At 42.9% G+C, this 18,893-nt stretch overlaps 1 protein-coding gene across 1 annotated transcript; it reads right to left on the bottom strand.

The window, feature by feature from the left end:
• Positions 1-352: 352 nt before the first annotated feature.
• mfn1b (mitofusin 1b) lies at positions 353-15,036 on the bottom strand. Its single transcript, XM_006803319.3, has 18 exons — positions 14,883-15,036; positions 14,355-14,512; positions 14,106-14,241; positions 13,212-13,374; positions 12,091-12,215; positions 11,901-12,009; positions 9,736-9,843; positions 9,486-9,639; positions 9,183-9,250; positions 6,055-6,176; positions 5,700-5,826; positions 4,259-4,363; positions 3,778-3,880; positions 2,989-3,215; positions 2,738-2,908; positions 1,837-2,033; positions 1,461-1,595; positions 353-1,236 (listed from the first exon to the last, which is right to left on the bottom strand). Exons 2-18 carry the CDS (start codon positions 14,500-14,502, stop codon positions 1,167-1,169), a joined length of 2,268 nt encoding a protein of 755 aa, XP_006803382.1. The 5' UTR covers positions 14,503-14,512; positions 14,883-15,036; the 3' UTR covers positions 353-1,166.
• Positions 15,037-18,893: the final 3,857 nt, after the last annotated feature.

The raw sequence follows: 18,893 nt of genomic DNA, 5'->3' as shown, positions 1-18,893 counted from the left end.
CTGCAGTGTCTCTGTACAACAGGGGGCTCCACTAAACTGGCTGTTTTCTGGTTATGCTCCTACATAGAACCTCGGGTGCAGCAACTACATCACTATCAGTGGAGGAATTCCTCTTTCAAATTGATGTAGGTCTGGCCGGAGATTTCTGTGCATGTAGACAGCCACAGATTTGCGCTCTTGATTTTTGCTGTTCATTTTACAGTCAGTAGTCATTATCAGCAGCAGACGGCATGTTATTGTCGACTTCACGCCATTCAATCGTAAACTAGCAGCAGAGTGACTCTAATTTATTGCAATATTGAACACCTTTGACCTTTTTTCTGTAAGTGTCCAAAAAGAAACACACAAAATCTTGTTTTAGATCGTTGCAGTTTTAATGCAATTTGGAAAATCTGCACATACTTCAGGACACATTTGAGGAAAAAAAGTTTACAAAGTGCACACTGGTGTAGTCATCATCAGTTAATGGGTATAAATAAAATAGGGTATTATAAAATATATATATATGAATATTTTGAAAGCTTTTCTATACAGTTTGGAGTATTAGAAAATAGCAGACAAGGCTTCAGCTTTTCATTCGTACTCAAACGATTGAGTGAATTTACTGAGCTTCCTGTGAAAATGTTTTCTTTCATTATTAAATTAATTTGTTTTTCACACAATGCAGATGTGACCAAACAGATGCATGTACAGTCGTAGAGGTTACTGAAATATTCACAGTCAGAAGCACGTTAGTGTCCAAATACAGCACCCGACCGGTGGTGTGCACGCCGACCAGGATAACAGTGACCCGTGGAGCATATCTGCACCACAGGATTCAGGTGTGTTCACTGCTTTTAGAAGAGCCTGACATACAGCACACCTGTTTGGGCCTTTGCCCGTCTCTCTGCTAATCATGAAGAATCGTCTTTCTTTTTTTTTTTTAGATTAACAGTCAAATCTACAAAATGACAAAAAGAAGGAAAAAATTACAAGTGGCTATTCAGATTGCAAACTGTTCCCGGGGTACCAACAAAATTATAAATGAATAATTGAGAAGCTGATTATCAAAACATCGGCGCATAAACCTCGGCTGTAGTTTGCGCGATCTTGCAGTGACGTGGCACCGAACTGAGGAATGACTGGCTCCGTGAGACTGAACTGTGGAGCGATGAAGAACAGGAACTTCACTGCTCAGGCTGCAAATACTGCTTGGTGAACTCCTCCAGCTGCTTCTCCAGGTCAGTGGCTTTATGTCTGCACACATCGTGTACAAAAAGAAATACTTGACTTATTACCTTCTTGGGTTGAGATAACATTTTGTGATATCTGTCATGTAGAACTCAACTATACGTTTCCAATTACTGTTATCATTCATTTGATCTGAGATGTTAACGTTCCCCACACTGGTTCCTGATAAATTCCCAGACAGACACTCTACTTTTCCCGTTATTCCTGATAAGAGAGGGAGCTGGACTGACCGCAGGCTCTTGGAGCGGCTCTGGATGCTCTCCAGCTGATCGATCTTCGCTGTCAGTTGACGGATTTCTGCCTCCAGCTCTTTCTGCGTCTGGTCCACCTGCTGACAGAGCCTAGCAAAGGTGGTTGCCATCTCCCTGGTAACACAGAGGGCACAGTGTGGCACTGCTTATTTATTTAGCTCTGTTACAGAGGGCGGGGCTGAGCTGTGTAGGTTTAAATTAGGAAAGGAGGCAGGAGGAGGGAAGCAAAAACCATGAGGCTATAACCTGTTCATGCACACAGAAGAGCAAGTGGCAGAAATGATTTTTAGATGGTTCACAGTGCACACCGTCAGCTCACTCGATGGACAGATAATATGAAAGGCAGCACACTTACTGTTGGACTTGTTTGCTACAGTTTGCACTCGTAAGGCTGACCATGAGCTGCATTTTATCGGATGCGTAGTCCACAAACTGCCGCTTCAGAGCACGCTCCTTTGCCTTCGTGGTCCAAGTGAGTCTCTCGTATACGTACAGCAGGCCATAGAGAGAGGCTGACAGGGCGATCAGCCTCCAGCCAACGGTTCTCCACACCTGAGAGAGAGTAGGCAGGTGAAGCATGCTTCTTTTGCTGTTTAGGTGGTGGAAGCTTAGATTAAACATGTCGAGTTCAGCACCGTGTATTTGCAAATACTACTCTCTATAGGTTTACAAAGACGGTCATCTAAACAATCCTTTTGAGCTACAATGGAACAAATATCAACCATTTTAACAGGAAAATGTTAAAAAGGCTAAAATGCACATCACAAAGATAGTCTACTTCCTGCTGATTCACACGGGGGGGGGGGCGGGTTACATGTTAGTTCAGTGGTGGCAAACATAAGGCCTGAATTTCGTTGGACACGGTTTTGGACATTTAGCTGAACTTTACATGACTTTTGATTTCTGAATACTGGAACGCGCTGGTCCATAACAAAGCATCAAATAAAAATGTCAAAACAGTTTCTTACAGTTAAATATGTCCAATCAGAGTTCATATTGTTTGACTGTCCACTATTAACTGAGAGGTTAAAATGAGACCCGGGTTCTCGGGCTTCTTTTATTAAAACAGGTTCAAACATCTTTGACAGTGAAACCAGTGCTGTGGTTAAGAGCAGCTTCTTCTTTTTCTTTTTATTGTAAATCACTTCTGTTTGAAATGTGCTAGATAAAAAAATGCACTTACTGTCTTCCTTACTCTTTACTCACACACCATATTTCATATGTTGGAATTAAAAACGACCTCAGACACAACATACCACTCCTCCAACAACCAGTACGCCCATTGAAGTGCGGGAATTGAGGGAAGCGATGGCTACCATCAGGTCCTCCTGGGTCACGAGGGCTGTCTGCTGGTTGGGCACTGCCACGGTCGTGGGGGGCGCTGAGGAGGAGGGTGTTTGGGCCTGAGGCAGTGCTGGGCGAGGTGTCTAAGGAAAGACAAGCAGAGTTTTTCAGAATAGGGTGTGAAAAAGTCTCATTACAATAATAATTCTTGATTGGTGCGCACCTGAAAGTTCTGGTCCACCAGTCTAAGAGCTCTCTCTGCATTGGCAGATCCCAGAAAGCGGTGGACTAACGCTTTCCAGCCCAGCGAAAACTTAAACTCAACGTCTTCCTGGAAGTCGCTGCAAAGTGTGGCGCAGTTTAGGTCGTAACTCATGTCAAACTTCCTGCTGTTCATCAGCATGGACACCTGGCTCTGGGTTGAAGAGGGAAGCAGAGGGAGCATGCTCTCTGGAAAGGGAGAATCCCAGCATAAAATGAAGAGAAGGCATATTTGGACACGAGGTGGGCAGCCCTTCAAAATGAGGACATTCACATTTAGCTGGTATAACTTTAGGGACCTGCTGGGCTCAAGGTTAAGAACCAAATATGACACGTTTGTGTTGCACTTTTCCTTACAAGGAAAAAGAGAAACCGATTTATAGAACAGCTCCGGAAGTCTTTTCATCAGAGGGCACATCAACACCTTTACAACATCACTGTCACCGAGCACAGCTTGCATGCGTGACGCATTTGTCGCATAATGGGGCATGGAATGACGGCATTCAGCGAGGAGGGTAAATATAGCAGTGATCAGGGTGTAGCAGACATCAGCCTGAAGGCAAAAAGATTCTGACCAAGTTTAGCAATGCTGCAAATGAGTGATGGAGCGAAAAAATGCTGCCCTGAAGCCATTTTCTAATAAAAAATATCCATTTCTTAAGAGATGAAACCATTTTCAGAAATTGTGTTAACGACTTCAGCTTTTATATTGCAAAGGAGCTCTTATTAACATCCGTGTTACGTGAATTACCTATCATGTATTCCTGGGTGGACTGAACAGAGGCGTTGACAGCATTGGAGCAGCGGAAAGCCAAATTCTTGCCCATCCCCTCCTCCACGTGAGCCAGCAGCTCCTGCCAACAGCAACAGGGGTCAGAGGTCAGATGGAAAAAAGGATCTTTGCACGCATGGCACTGTCACAGTGTTTATGCAGACTTGGCATCTGTTATTGCACTGAAATTGGAACACTGTAGTGCTAAAGCTAGCAGATGCTAACTGCTTTCAGAGGAAGGAAATAGAAGCCTGTCAGATAAAGACTAAATGTGTGTAGTACACAGTGTAGCAGAGAGAAACTTCATCAAGTAGTATGTACAGGCAGTTTATCTGCTTGGTGACTGAATGTGTAGCAGACAACTTTAATGAGCATCGACTGTTGACCCTTCAGCCGGCTAAGCAGAACATCATTTTATTGGCTTTTATTTCTGAGGTGTTTTTATGCTGCCTTTACTTACAGACTTGTACATTTTGAGGACCTGAGGTGAGGGGTGGAAGTCACAGTGGAACTCATCAACAATTAAATGAAGGCGACAGATCTCCTCCCCCATGGCGGTGGAAACCTGGATAAAATGCAACATGGGAGCTCAAGTTGATCTAGTCAATGACACACAACGGAGCTTCCTCTGGTTTCTGTCCAGGCATCGAGAAGTTTTTCCAATATCAGCGAAATAAAGAAGAAAAAACAATTACAGTTTTATTTTTGCACATAGAGGTAATTAAGTTACTTTCATTTAAAGGAGAAAGGAAACAGACAAAAGCTCTGTTAATCGGCTGGTTCAAATAAAATGTTAAAAATGGCTCGTTCCATCTTCTCCGATCTTATTTGTCTTTGAAGCCCGATCAAGTCATCGCTGAGCTGATATTGATATAATTGCAAAAACTAAGAATATCTTGTCACCTGCTGACTCTGAGAAAGTGATCCATGCGTTTATTTCATCCAGGCTTGACGACTGTAATCGTCTTTATTTCGGTACCAGCCAGGCTCTGCTCTTCAGCTAGTTCAGGATGCTGCAGTCCGACTCCTGACAGGCGCTCGTAAACATGACCACATCTCTCCAGGCTCGTTTACACTGGCTTCCAGTGCATTGTAGAATTGATTTTAAGATGTTATTGCTTATTTTTAAGTCTCTAAATGGATTAGCTCTGTCATACCTCTCTGACCTTTTAACTAAAAATACTGCAAACAGATGCAGAACAGTCAGCTGATAAGTTGCTTCTGATTGTCCCTGGCAGCAGGCTACACAGAGCAGACCGGGCCTTTGTGACTGCTGCGCCCAAACTTCGGATCAGTCCGCCTCTTCAGATTAGGATCTCTCCAACACTCGACATTTTTAAAGCCTGTCTCAAAACACATTTTTACTCTCTAGCTTTTAATCATGACTGAGTTTGTGTTTTATTCTCTGTGCGTGTTTGTTCTACTTGTTACTTTTGTTACTATGTACAGCACTTTGGTCAACCTGTGTGGTTTTTAAATGTTGCTTACAAATAAATTGATTGATTTATATAATATTTGCTATTTGCTGACCTACTGGCATTTATAACATCTGATAAATCTATCAGCTGATCTAAAGAAGAGACAGGTGAAACACCCTTCAATCAGGTGTTGATTATGCATAATTTGGCCACCAGAGGGCACCCTGCACCTGCTGTTGGCAACGTGTTTGCTAATAAAAGCAGACAGCGTGACCAAGTTAATAAATAAACGAGAAATCTGTTTTATAAGCAGAAAAAAACCTCTTAGCTGATATATAGTAATATCTGGCTCCTTAAAAACTATGATCAGATGAAAGTGATCAGCAGATAATTAGCACTGCATGTGTTGGTGTAATCACACAGTAAATATCTGAGGTTGGAGATCCTTCAGGGCAGAAAAACATCCATTTCTCCTTTTGTTACCTTGGACTCCACGTCCTCACTGATCGCCTTGATCTTCTTTTTAATTTCATCGATTAGCAGGTTGAGTTGATTCTTGACAAACTCCAGCCGATCCATCTGATACTCTCTGTCCTCCAGTGCCGCCACTCTGAAGACCCACCCCCCCAAACAGGAAATGCTGTCACACATGCAAACTAGCAGGTAAATAACTTGACAGTAAAACGTTGATTAGACCTGCACAGCAGGAAGAAGCAAAAAAACGTGTTGACAACTCAAATGATCACATAATTTTTCAGCATGCTGATGTTTTATCTCTAGAAACCCTTCAGCTGGAGGAAGATCAGACATAAGTAAAGAAAACGTAGCGGGCGCTCACCTCTTCTCCGCGGCCTCGATGTGGATGGCATCCATTATGCTCTTGACTTGTTCTGTGATCTGCTTGGCCCTGATAGTGTGCTGCTCAAACTTTGTTTTCACTGCTGACTGCGAGATACACTCCTGCGAGGCCATAACACACAAGTTACTGTGACATTTACTGTGGCTGCTGCTGGACGCCGTGCGGGAACTTGCACGCCACCAGGGACGAATGTAGGACAAGATAAACACCTGCTACGTTTGACTTAAAAGAAGAAGAAAAGAAATGGAAACACAGGTGTGGAAACGACAGCAGCAGAGTGCGTATCTTGTGTCACGCAGCCCACATTTGGTCACAGTAGTGTGTTGGTGATCTCACAACAAAATTAAGAAATAAAAATCAACATATTAAGTGAATTTAAACACAAACGCAACAGAATGAAGGAGGAAGTGCAACATACAGTGGGGCAAAAAAGTATTTAGTCAGCCACCGATTGTGCAAGTTCCCCCACTTAAAATGATGACAGAGGTCAGTAATTTGCACCAGAGGTACACTTCAACTGTGAGAGACAGAATGTGAAAAAAAAATCCATGAATTCACATGGTAGGATTTGTAAAGAATTTATTCGTAAATCAGGGTGGAAAATAAGTATTTCGTCAATAACAAAAATACAACTCAATACTTTGTAACATAGCCTTTGTTGGCAATAACAGAGGTCAAACGTTTACTATAGGTCTTTACCAGGTTTGCACACACAGTAGCTGGTATTTTGGCCCATTCCTCCATGCAGATCTTCTCAAGAGCAGTGATGTTTTGGGGCTGTCGCCGAGCAACACAGACTTTCAACTCCCGCCACAGATTTTCTATGGGGTTGAGGTCTGGAGACTGGCTAGGCCACTCCAGGACTTTCAAATGCTTCTTACGGAGCCACTCCTTTGTTGCCCGGGCGGTGTGTTTTGGATCATTGTCATGTTGGAAGACCCAGCCTCGTTTCATCTTCAAAGTTCTCACTGATGGAAGGAGGTTTTGGCTCAAAATCTCACGATACTTGGCCCCATTCATTCTGTCCTTAACACGGATCAGTCGTCCTGTCCCCTTGGCAGAAAAACAGCCCCATAGCATGATGTTTCCACCCCCATGCTTCACAGTAGGTATGGTGTTCTTGGGATGCAACTCAGTATTCTTCTTCCTCCAAACACGACGAGTTGAGTTTATACCAAAATGTTCTACTTTGGTTTCATCTGACCACATGACATTCTCCCAATCCTCTGCTGTATCATCCATGTGCTCTCTGGCAAACTTCAGACGGGCCTGGACATGCACTGGCTTCAGCAGCGGAACACGTCTGGCACTGCGGGATTTGATTCCCTGCCGTTGTAGTGTGTTACTGATGGTGACCTTTGTTACTTTGGTCCCAGCTCTCTGCAGGTCATTCACCAGGTCCCCCCGTGTGGTTCTGGGATCTTTGCTCACCGTTCTCATGATCATTTTGACCCCACGGGATGAGATCTTGCGTGGAGCCCCAGATCGAGGGAGATTATCAGTGGTCTTGTATGTCTTCCATTTTCTGATGATTGCTCCCACAGTTGATTTTTTCACACCAAGCTGCTTGCCTATTGTAGATTCACTCTTCCCAGTCTGGTGCAGGTCTACAATTCTTTTCCTGGTGTCCTTCGAAAGCTCTTTGGTCTTGGCCATGGCGGAGTTTGGAGTCTGACTGGTTGAGGCTGTGGACAGGTGTCTTTTATACAGATGATGAGGTCAAACAGGTGCCATTCATACAGGTAACGAGTGGGGGACAGAAAAGCTTCTTACAGAAGACGTTACAGGTCTGTGAGAGCCAGGGATTTTCCTTGTTTGAGGTGACCAAATACTTATTTTCCACCCTGATTTACCAATAAATTCTTTACAAATCCTACCATGTGAATTCATGGATTTTTTTTTCACATTCTGTCTCTCACAGTTGAAGTGTACCTCTGGTGCAAATTACTGACCTCTGTCATCATTTTAAGTGGGGGAACTTGGACAATCGGTGGCTGACTAAATACTTTTTTGCCCCACTGTAGATAAGTAGGAATTTTATGTCATGTTGGGATTTAAAGTAGCTGTTCTTCATTTTAAGTTAAGTAAAGAGTATCGCGATGACTTACTGGGAACAGATTCCTGACAGAAGCAGCTCTCTAACGATATAGTAAATCTACTTCATCAGAACTGTGCTTTCTTTGTTTTTCTCTCAGAGCACTTTTTGTTTCCCCTTTTTCCAGCTGTATGATGATTTCTCTGATATGCTCTCTTCCAAACAATTCCTCCTTTATTGGGCTATTTCAGGTGTAAAGGAGGAGAAGTGTATGCTAACTTGCTAACTGCCTACTTTAACATTTTCCTATGTTGGATCTAATCTGATGTTCCAGCATCCATCACTGACAACCCCAACAGCCAGACCAAGCTGCCAGTGAAGCCAAATGTCTCTTATTCTATGTGCTTTTATTCCCAGGATCTATAGAGTGAAATACAACAAAAACCAAAATACCAAAATAAGATGCAAAATTTAAAAAAAACAAAAAAACAAACAAACAGAAAACTCAATGAAAAAATGTGGAACAAAACGAACGGCTGCCCTCACCTAAGTGAATCTAGATTTCAGCAATGAAGACGCAGGTTGATGTAAAAAAGGCGCAGCGAGTGGACGGCGAGTCAAAGTCTGAGCAGCTGGCTGCTTCTGTCAGCTGTTACTGCTCGAGGAAAGACTCACGCCGACTCTTGTTTTTTTAAAAACATCGAAACACACACAGACTACTACTACTTTGAGCTGGCAAAGGAACATCTGAAGATTTCTAATTTATTCCACAAATGTTAGCAGACTTATGCAACAAGCTAAGTTCTGCTTCTTGTAGAGCAGCCACTCTTTTCTTCTCCTGCTCACAATGAATGAGGATCTCAGTTAGCTTAGCGGTGAGTTCCCTTCTTTCTTCAGCTGTAATTTCTGACAATGCGCTAACTGCAGCTCTCAGCAGGCATCCATGCAACCTAACGTTTCTTTGAATCCTATATTTGTAACGACTGAAACATCAATCCAACACTCAGTTTGTTAGTAAACATTGGAATATACGCTTCAATGTATTTGTTTTCCTAAACGCACACAAACACACCTCAAACCTCCTTTCAAAGCACTGAAACTCCTTCAGTCTCTCCTGGAAGCCCTCAGCAAGAGCGCCACCTGTTGGACAATTTAATCACTTTAGAAAGATCATAAAGTTCTGAACATGACTGCAAAAATACACGCGTACAATACTTTGACTCACGTCGGATGTAAACATCTAAACCTCTAATTTAATGTTCGTTCATAGTTCTGCTTTATATTGATATCAAGGCTTCTGCGTAACACTGGTGAACGCACGTGTATGAAATCTGGGTGGTACACTTTGTTAGTCCGACCTTCCCTGTATCCTCACCTGTTTCAGGCATGCCTTGTGCACGCTGCATACGGGAATTGAGCACCTCCTTTGCAGAGACAAAGAAAATGTGGTTGGGTGCCTTATCACGGTCCAAAACTTTGAGCTCGTCCACCAAGAAGTTCACACAACGGTCTGTGTGCTGCTTCCTCACCTGAGAAAGAAGACACGCCACCTTCACGTATGAGAGGTTTTTTACATTATGTAACTCTTCCATTGGAGGCTGATGACACAGCAATCCCATACTCACGTCCTCCATGTACTCTGGTTCATTTGCTGAGGCGTCCCAGCGATTGTTGAGGATGAAGATGTTCGGCTTTGAAAGACGCTCATTCACTTTGTGGAAAAAGTGCTTTTCCTAGAAGCAAAGAAGTGGGGGTGTTAAAGGACAGTCTGAGTAGTGCAGAACAGTAAATACAGGAAGTCACTTCTTTCTTTCCAAAACAAAGCTCCTGCTTGATTTGACAGGGTGCAGACTGCAGGGGTAAAATCCTCACGGTTTGCACACTTATGCAGAAATGGTAGCTTTATGTTTGCTACTCAGCCATCAAAGTTATTTACATAAATCCTCGATTTATATCTACAGAAAAGCCCAGAGTGGAAAGTCTGCTTTGCCTTTAAGAACTGCAGCTGCGCTAAAGATCTCTGTGACTGGCTGTGTTTAGCTTCACGCTGCATGAATGTGCAGACAGAAAGAAGAGGCCTGTTTGTGGTCGGACATAAACACTGGCTGGTTGCACTCTTATCAGCTCAGCATAGAGAACATCCACACGGCCCCTCTGGCACTCACAGAACTGGAAACTTGGAGTCAAACTGCTGTGCCACCATCCACTTATTTTTTTATTTTTTTGCCTGTCCCATTTGGTTCTTTAGCCGTCAGAATTGTTGTCTGAAGACCAACAAGGAGACCCAATGGATTTACTTCCAAATGGATCATCACGGCCTTGCCGTATTGGTCCATTTGATCGACCTTTGTTTTTATTTTTTATTTTATTTTATTTTCAGTTGTTACAGACGGGACAGACATGACTGAGGGATAGGAAAGGGAGAAAGAAAGAGGAAGGAAAAGAAAAACAGAAGGAGAGAGGGACAGTGAGAAAGGAAACTTAAAAAGAGAAAGAAGAAAAAAAATCTCCTGGATCACCTGTTGAGAGAAAAAGAAGAGAAAACAAGCAAAAAAAAAACAAAAACAGAGCAACATACTAAACACAACACCATCGCATTAATCTAGCTAAGTGTAAACAGCAGTAAATACTAAATATTGAATGTTGTTGTGCAGCACGCAGGACAGACAGCGCACAATGTGCTTGGGAATAGCAGCCAATAGAGGTGTGACTTAAGTCTACGAACAGTGAACACCTGTGTGTACACCTGTGTGGATCAGCGCGCTTGTATTCAAAAGGTTTCCCCATGTAATGGTCTGCTAGAGGGTGTAGAGAGCCATAGCCCCGCCCCCAGGGCATGAAGCAGGCATGGAGGAGATCCAGGCCCCAGACATCCAGAGGCCCCAGAGTGCAAGAGTCCAAGGAGGACCACCGGAGGGGCATCCGTGCCACCCTCCTGGGAAGGGCTGAGGATCCCCAGATGAGGGGTCACCCAGTAGCCACGGAGCAGAAGCCAGAGGGGGCTGCACCGGCGTGCCCGTCGGCTCTGCCGGCAGCCAGCTGTGCCAGAGTGAACTGAGCCGCAGGCCCAGAGACCGGAGGCCCGAGGGCCCCCTTTGCCCCGGAAGAGACCTGACCGACCAACAGGCACCAGGCCCCGCCAAGTAGTCGCCGGGAGTGAGCTGGTACATACCTGAGCGCCCAGCCCCGGACACCAAGAACCACCAACGTACCGACCCCTGAGGGCATCAGTCACCGGCAGGGAGTGTGGTGAGGGGAGATAGGCTTTTGGAGGGCACATCCACTTAAATGAAAACTTAGAGGCTTATAGAGCAACGACGGGTGACAACGGGCCGACGGACACAGCAACCCTATCATCTAATAGCTATCAATATATGCATTAATATGCATTTAAACAAGTAACTGACAAAGAAAGAGCAGATAAAATATCAGTAACTAACAAGCCTAATAATGGTTTTAATAATGGTTTTGATGACTGACACAAGCATAGAGGCAATCTGAAAAAAGCTGACTAGACAGATCAGATAAGATGACAGGTGCTGGCAATACGATGACAAAATTCAGAGCTGAATTACAAGCGGGAACAATGAGGGAATTTCTTTGATCAATCCTTAAGAGAGTGGCGCTCACCCATGGAGCTGTTTCGATGATTTAAAACGTTATCCGGCCTTTTCCCCAGCTCAGGTTATTCCCTATCTACGCATGAAAGTGCTGCTGCAACTAATTATTGAAACAGAATGACATCAGGACAGCAGCCAAACATGAGTTTGATGTGTGTGAGACACTTTACCGTGTTCATGAGTGTAGACTCCGAGTTTGCCACCAGCACAAAAACATCAGCATCCAGGCAAAACTTGTCTATCCAGCTGTCCAGCTCTAACGTGACGTCTGTTCCGGGGCTGGAAGTCAGAAGGGAGGTCAAATACACCAAATGTACGAGATAGGTGGACTTTTCAGATGCGAAGATCTGATCCTGTTACCTGTCTACAAGCACCAGGTCGTCTCGCAGCAGAGCACATTTGGTCTTTGGCCAGAAGACACGTACCAGGCAGCCTGCATCCAGGCTTTCATCCATGAGAAGCGCGTGAGCCAGCTGGTTCACGGTCTGCAGACAGGGAGGAAATCCACTGATGTTAGGAATATTTACACAAAAAGTTTATAGTAATGCAAATGAAAATTTTAGCACATTTTGCAGCCACCAAAATGTGTTAAAAACCACCGAAGGGTGCTGGTTTGGACCCTGAATTGTCCCAAGAATCCATCAGAGTGTGAGAGAGTGTGTTAACAAAGCACCTTAGGTCTGTATGACTGGAAGAAAAGTGGCTTGTAGTGAAAAGTGCTTCGAGTGCTTGATTCGAGTAGAAGCATATTTATAAATATGAGTAAATTTACCACTTGGAAACCCACCTAGCTTTAGTCACTTGAGTTATTAACACGTAAAAACAGCAGACTGATTATTAGGAAGGTGAGACGAAGCCGCTCAGCTCCACACAGTAAACAAGACTGTAGGGTCTCCTTTAAATTTCAGACACCTGACACTGCAGTAAACATCCTGCCTTCATGTCACATGTTCTTACGTGTCTACAAGTTCAGCCTTTGCCCAGTTCAGTTTGCATTCAACTGACTATTTACGTGGCTGTAGCTCAGGAGGTGGAGCAAGCCATCGACTACCTGAAAGGTTTGTGGTTCAATCCCTGGCTGCTCCACTCTGCATGCTCGCACACACAGTATGAATGTGTGTGAAGTTAGACAGAAAGCACTTACACAGAAATAAGTGCTGGTGTGAAAGCGCCATATAAGAACCAGTCCATTTAGCTACTCAAGTGCTACATTTATCTGCAACTGTGAAAAACTTCAGTCCCATTATTACTAGTGTTTTAATAGCAAACCACAAACAACAAGAATAAGGACGTATAGTATGATAGAAAGAGCGGCAAGCAGTGTGAACAGATGCTCTGATTAACGACCACGGTGGCATTCTGGTGCGTGTGTTCACGTAAACTTTGTCCTCAGTTTCTCTGGAGGGGATCAGCTGCACATAATTACTAGACAGAGCTCGCAAACTTCCAAAAACATTCTGCTGCCTCTGAATTAAACTTACCTTGACACTCTTCTTTTCATCTGAGCCGTCTGTCTTGAGGTAGGCCTTATCATCATCGGTGCCCTCCACACTCAAGAAGCAGTTGGTGGTGTGGCCAATACCACTTGGCAGCACTCGATCCCTCAGCATGGCATTAACCACTGTGCTTTTACCATTACTGGTCCTGAGATCAACAAACAGATTCTTTACTTACTTATTTAACCTTTATTCACACAGGCGGTCCCACTGATACTCGAGGTCTCATTTGCAAGTGAGACCTGTTGTTGCTCAGTGTGCTCATAATTTTAAAAACTCATAAAGAAATGAAAGTGTTACGTACAAAGTTCCTGTTATTTTCAGCTAGTCCAGCTGCTGTATGGTGCAATTTATTGCTATCTGACTGAATTACTTGAATATAGGACATGCTTGTTTTGCTGTAACACATTAGTTTCACGGTCAGGTAACTACTCGAGGCACGTGACTCATAGCTAAAGAAAATGAAAGTAAAGACACGCCTATCCACACAACAGGGAAAAGAGCGCTTTACATTCCCACGACTGAGAGCGTCACAACAAAAAAAAAAACACTCTGGAAAATACCATTTAAGAATAGCACCGCTTTTGGTAGAGCATGTGTAAAGCATGGTTATTATAGTTCAACGAAAGTAAACATAAAAAGTAAAACTAGATGTGAAAACACCTGATTACACTGAAATAAAAATAAAAAGACTTCTTTAGCAAGACTTAAGATGAGTGTGAGTCCACTTTCTTCACAAATGCACCGTTTATATTGTAATAGCTGTTCTGATCTTCTTAAATCTCACAAACACATCACTGAAGTAAACTGATAACAAAAACTTTTTATTAATAAAATGTCATTAAATAAAAAATAAATCTGGTCAACAGGTAGACTAACCTGCCAAAAAAGGCCACTTTCATGTGCCTGCGTGCCAGCACCTCCTTGATGACAGCCAGTTTGTCTCTATATGCCTTAATCTGCTCCTTCTGATCCTGAGTTGCGATGTTCTCCAAAGCTTTATTCCCGCTGATGTCTGTCAGCACAAAAACACAGCATGAAGAAAAGCAAGTGCTGTGCGCCTCCTGCACCAACACTCCTGATTGACAAGAAGTCGGTGTTAGAAGCTCCCAGGCAAACTTCTCTCACCTTCCACAAACTCTGAAGTCTCCTTCACGTAGTGGAGTAGCTGCTCGAACACATCGCTGATCGTCTTCTTGGCCACAACAAAGTGCTTGAGAGGGGAAAACTCGCCCTGGGCCGAGTCTGTCCGTCTGAATGGAGGCGCCGCAGCCATGCTGGTCAATCTGAAACCGGAGGCGTCAGCAAGGACAAACACACTCGTATCAGCGGGCACGAACAACACCGCAAACACAGTTTGGATCGAGCCGAAACACTTCTGTTGATCTTAATATTACAGTTACATAACTTAAGTATCAAAGTATCAAACTGCAGTGATGGAAGATGGATTGTTTATTAAAAGTGTTTTAGCAAAGTTATCGAACAAGAGTTAGCAGTGACGCCGTGCATCTTCCTACACATTTCTACACACGGTGTTCAGATAGGTAGCTGTACACACATATGGTGAGTGCTGTCCTGGAGGCTAACAAATTAAGCTAGGTCATGTTACAGGCAGCCGTAAGCTAGCATTAGCCCCGGCGCTACTTTTTTCCTCACCGCTGTCCAAAGAGAGCCCGCGTCCTCTTCTCATAACACAAGTAATATAGATCCGGGTGGACAATGCAGAGATTTCCTTTGCTTACTGGAAGACTGATTGCTGTCAGACTGGTTAGCCCGTGTGTTCACTGTAATGTCACAGCGCCAAGTTAGTTAGAGGAAGAAGTATGCTTCCGAAACAAATTTTCCAAATAAAATGCCCATTTGACAGAAACACTAGAAAGTACAGTACTCAGTTTTCAGTTTTATTTGTCATATGCAAGTTAGCACAGGGTCAACATTGCAATGAAATGTGTTTGACGAGCAGCAGTCACTCAGCAGCATGATACAGTAGGAGAAAATATAATAAAATATAATAAAATAAAATAAAAATAAAAATAGAAAAATAGTAAGGAGCAAAATATTAGAGAGACGTGGTAAAAGAGAAAAGATGACTAAATATACATGTATCTATAAATATAAATATATGTACACTATAGTGATTAAATAAGAAAAACTTGAAAAGAAATATGACGGGAGGGCAGATGGGATATTGCACAGGAATGAGCAGCAGAAAATTACAGTATTGCACTTTTAAATATAAATATCAATAACAATAAAGTGAAGTGACCAGTGCAGAATAAACAGAGTACTTGTGAAGCTGCAGGGTAGCTTCTGAGTGTGTTGTGTGTGTTTAAGTGTTGTGGTTGAGGTGTCGTATGGCTTGGTGGTAAAAACTGTTTTTAAGTCTTGTACTGTACTGTAAATGTGACCGCTGCTAACTGATGTCGCTTTAGTTTAATTGCTGTTGAACTACGTGCCATTGTTTTTAGAACTTAAACGTGTCACCCTTGAGAAACAATATCGACTCGATATATTTTTTCTCTTTGAAACCGCTTTAGCGGCCATTTGTCCTGATCGTTCTTTTATTTTCAAACTTTAAGTGTCTAGACTTCCTGTTCTTCCACTTGACGCAGCCCCTGCCAGCGTCAGCTCCAGTCTCAGGACAGGGGGCGGAGATAAGTGACGAAACGGTTGTCCGGAAACAGCCAATCAATGAGCAAAGAATGTGTCCGACCCGGAGCTCTCCTTTACTGTAAACGACTGTCCAGGACATCTATATACGATTTAAAAAAAACAGACTCTCTGCACATGTTTCTGCAAAAAACGTCTAATGTTTAGTGAAAGTGAAGTGAAAGTAAAACAAAAAAACAGTGAAACTGAAAACAATAAGCACCAAACCCGGTAAACCTGTTATTAAAACCAAATTAAACTAAAATCTAATTTAAAACGAAACCAAAGGTAAAAACCTTTGAAAAATGTAAATAAGACAGCAACTCAACCCAGGTTGATGTTTGTGCCCTATCTCAGTTTGATAGAGGTCACACACCATTTTTAGAATACATACAGTGCTGTGAACAAGTATTTGCCCTCTTTCTGATTTCTTTTTCTTCTGTGTGTGTTTATTTGTCCCACTTTCAGATCTTTTTCAGATCATCAAACAAATTTTAGCATTAGACAAAGATAACCAGAGTAAATACAAAATGCACTTTTTAGATCATCATCAAGAGTGGGGAAAAAAAGCTATCCACACTTGGCTTTATGTGAAAAAGGTCATTTGAAACCTAATAACTGGTTGTGCCAGTCTTGGCAGCAAGACCTATAATCAAGCAATCATTTTGGTAATTGGCAATGAGTCTTTCACATCAGTGTGGAGAAATTTTCGCCTACCTTCTTTGCAGAACATTTTTAAATCAGCCAAATTCAGGGAACGAACGGGGCGGACATACTTTGTCTGGATTTTCTGGTAGAAAGCAGAATTTATGGTTTCATCACTTACTGGAAGTTGTCCAAGTCCTGAAGCAGCAAAACCCCCCCAGACCATCACACTACCACCACCATGTTTGATTGTTAGTATGATGTTCCTTTATGGTAAAGCTTCAGCTTTTGTCTCATCAGTCCACAGAATAGTTTCCTAAAACTCTTGAGGATTGTCAAGATATTTTTTGGCTAATTTTGGCAGTCAAGCCTTTATGTTCCTTTTGGTCAGCAGTGGTTTCCTCTTTAGAGCTCTCTCATGGATGCCATTTTCCCAGTCTCTTTCTTATTGTTGAATCATGAAATCTGACCTTAACTAGGGCAAGTGAGGCCTGCAGGTCTTTAGATGTTCTGGGTTCTTTTGTGACCTTTTGAATAAGTTGTTACTGTCCTCTTGCAATTTTGGTCGGGAAGGTTCGTCACTATCCCAGGTTTTCTCACTGTTGTTCACTGGAGTCTTTAGAAAAGCTTTAGAAATGACCCTAACCCTTCCAGACTGATAGATGTCAATGACTTTGTTTTTCATCTGTTGAGTTTCTTTAGACCGTGGCATGATGTGCTGATTTTTGAGGTCTTCTTGCCAGCTTCACTTTGTCAGACAGGTTCTGTTTTATTGATTTTTTGATTCATTATATCTGGCAGTAATCAGGCCTGAGTGTGAATAATGACATTAAATTCAGCTTTCCAAAGAAACACACAAAAAAGTGGTTAATCACAGTTAATTTACGATTTACAAAAGTAAGAGTTAACGTCTTTTTTACAGCACTGTATACAGCCAAACTGGTCATCTCAGCAGCAGTTTGGTTACTAACGTAAAGATTCACGAGCTTTATTGTCAATACAGTAGTATACACAGTATACACAGGGTCGCAGGGGGCGCTGGAGCCTATCCCAGCTGTCATAGGGTGAGAGGCGGGGTACACCCTGAACAGGTCGCCAGTCTGTCGCAGGGCCAACACACAGGGACAGACAACCATTCGCACTCACATTCACTCGCACATTCACACCTAGTGGCAATTTGGATTATCCAATTAACCTATCCCCACAAGCTAGGTTGATTATTTATTTGTAATTCCTAGATATAAAACTAGGAACTACAAATAAATAATAAAATTAAGGGATAAAAAGGTACTAATTACTAACTATATAATTCTATACAATACTATAATGGTAACTATACAATATTAACTGTACGATAAACAAAGATAAACAAAGACAGGACAGAGACAATACAAAGTGGAATGTGCAGTAGGTATTGAATACCAGTTTCAAGTTATTGTCAGGATATTATTGACGAGACAAGACAAAGACATGTGCAAAATGTGCAAATATAATATAATTTCGGTGTGTGTTCAGAACTCTGTGACTGAGTGTGCAAAGCATACTGTTCCCAGGACCAGTTGTAGTGGATTTGTGGTAGTTTTTGTTGTTTTTGAGTCTTTTGATGATTATTGCATGGTGTTTGTCGAGGTGTATGTTTATATCAGTCCTTTTGTGGTAGTGAGTTGAGGACCCTGCCTGCTTGGGGGAAGAAGCTCTTGCAGTGTCTGGTCGTTACAGTTTTAATGCTGTGAAACCGTCTGCCAGATGGAAGGAGGGAGAACAGTGCATGTGAGGGGTGGAAAGTGGCCTTCACTATGCTGTTCGCACGTCGAATGATGTGTCTGTCAGAGAGTTGGGAGATGGATGTGAGAGGGCCTCCAATGATCCTCTCTGCTGTCCTCACGATCGGCTGCAGAGACTTCTTTTCAGCGAGGGTGCAGTTCCCGTACCAGATAATGATGTAGCAGCAGAGGATGCTCTCAATGGTTCCCTGGTAAAATGGTGTGAGGATAGGAGGAGGGAGACTGGCCTTCTTCAGTTTCCTAAGAAAGTGAAGACGTTGTTGGGCTTTCCTCATGATGGTGGTGTTCAGGTTCCAGGAGAGGTCAGCTGATATGTGCACACCCAGGAACTTCACACTGATGACCATCTCAACAGCAGATCCGTTGATGTGCAGTGGGGTGTGGGCCATTGAGCTCCTCCTGAAGTTAACAACCATCTCTTTAGTCTTCTGAACATTTAGAGACAGGTTGTTATTCTGACACCAGTCCACCAGGTGTTGTACCTAAACTACACGATATTTTGTGCATCTGTCAGTTTCCAGGAACAGTGATCAGAGTTAATCTGAAACCAGCTATATATGTGCAAACAGCTCCTTCTGAATTGGACAAA

Source organism: Neolamprologus brichardi, chromosome 23, assembly GCF_056152115.1.
Source record: "Neolamprologus brichardi isolate AB-2024 chromosome 23, ASM5615211v1, whole genome shotgun sequence".
NCBI classification, from domain to species: Eukaryota; Metazoa; Chordata; class Actinopteri; order Cichliformes; family Cichlidae; genus Neolamprologus; species Neolamprologus brichardi.
The sequence above is the reverse complement of the archived record's forward strand: the minus strand, read 5'-3'. Positions and strand labels throughout refer to the sequence as shown.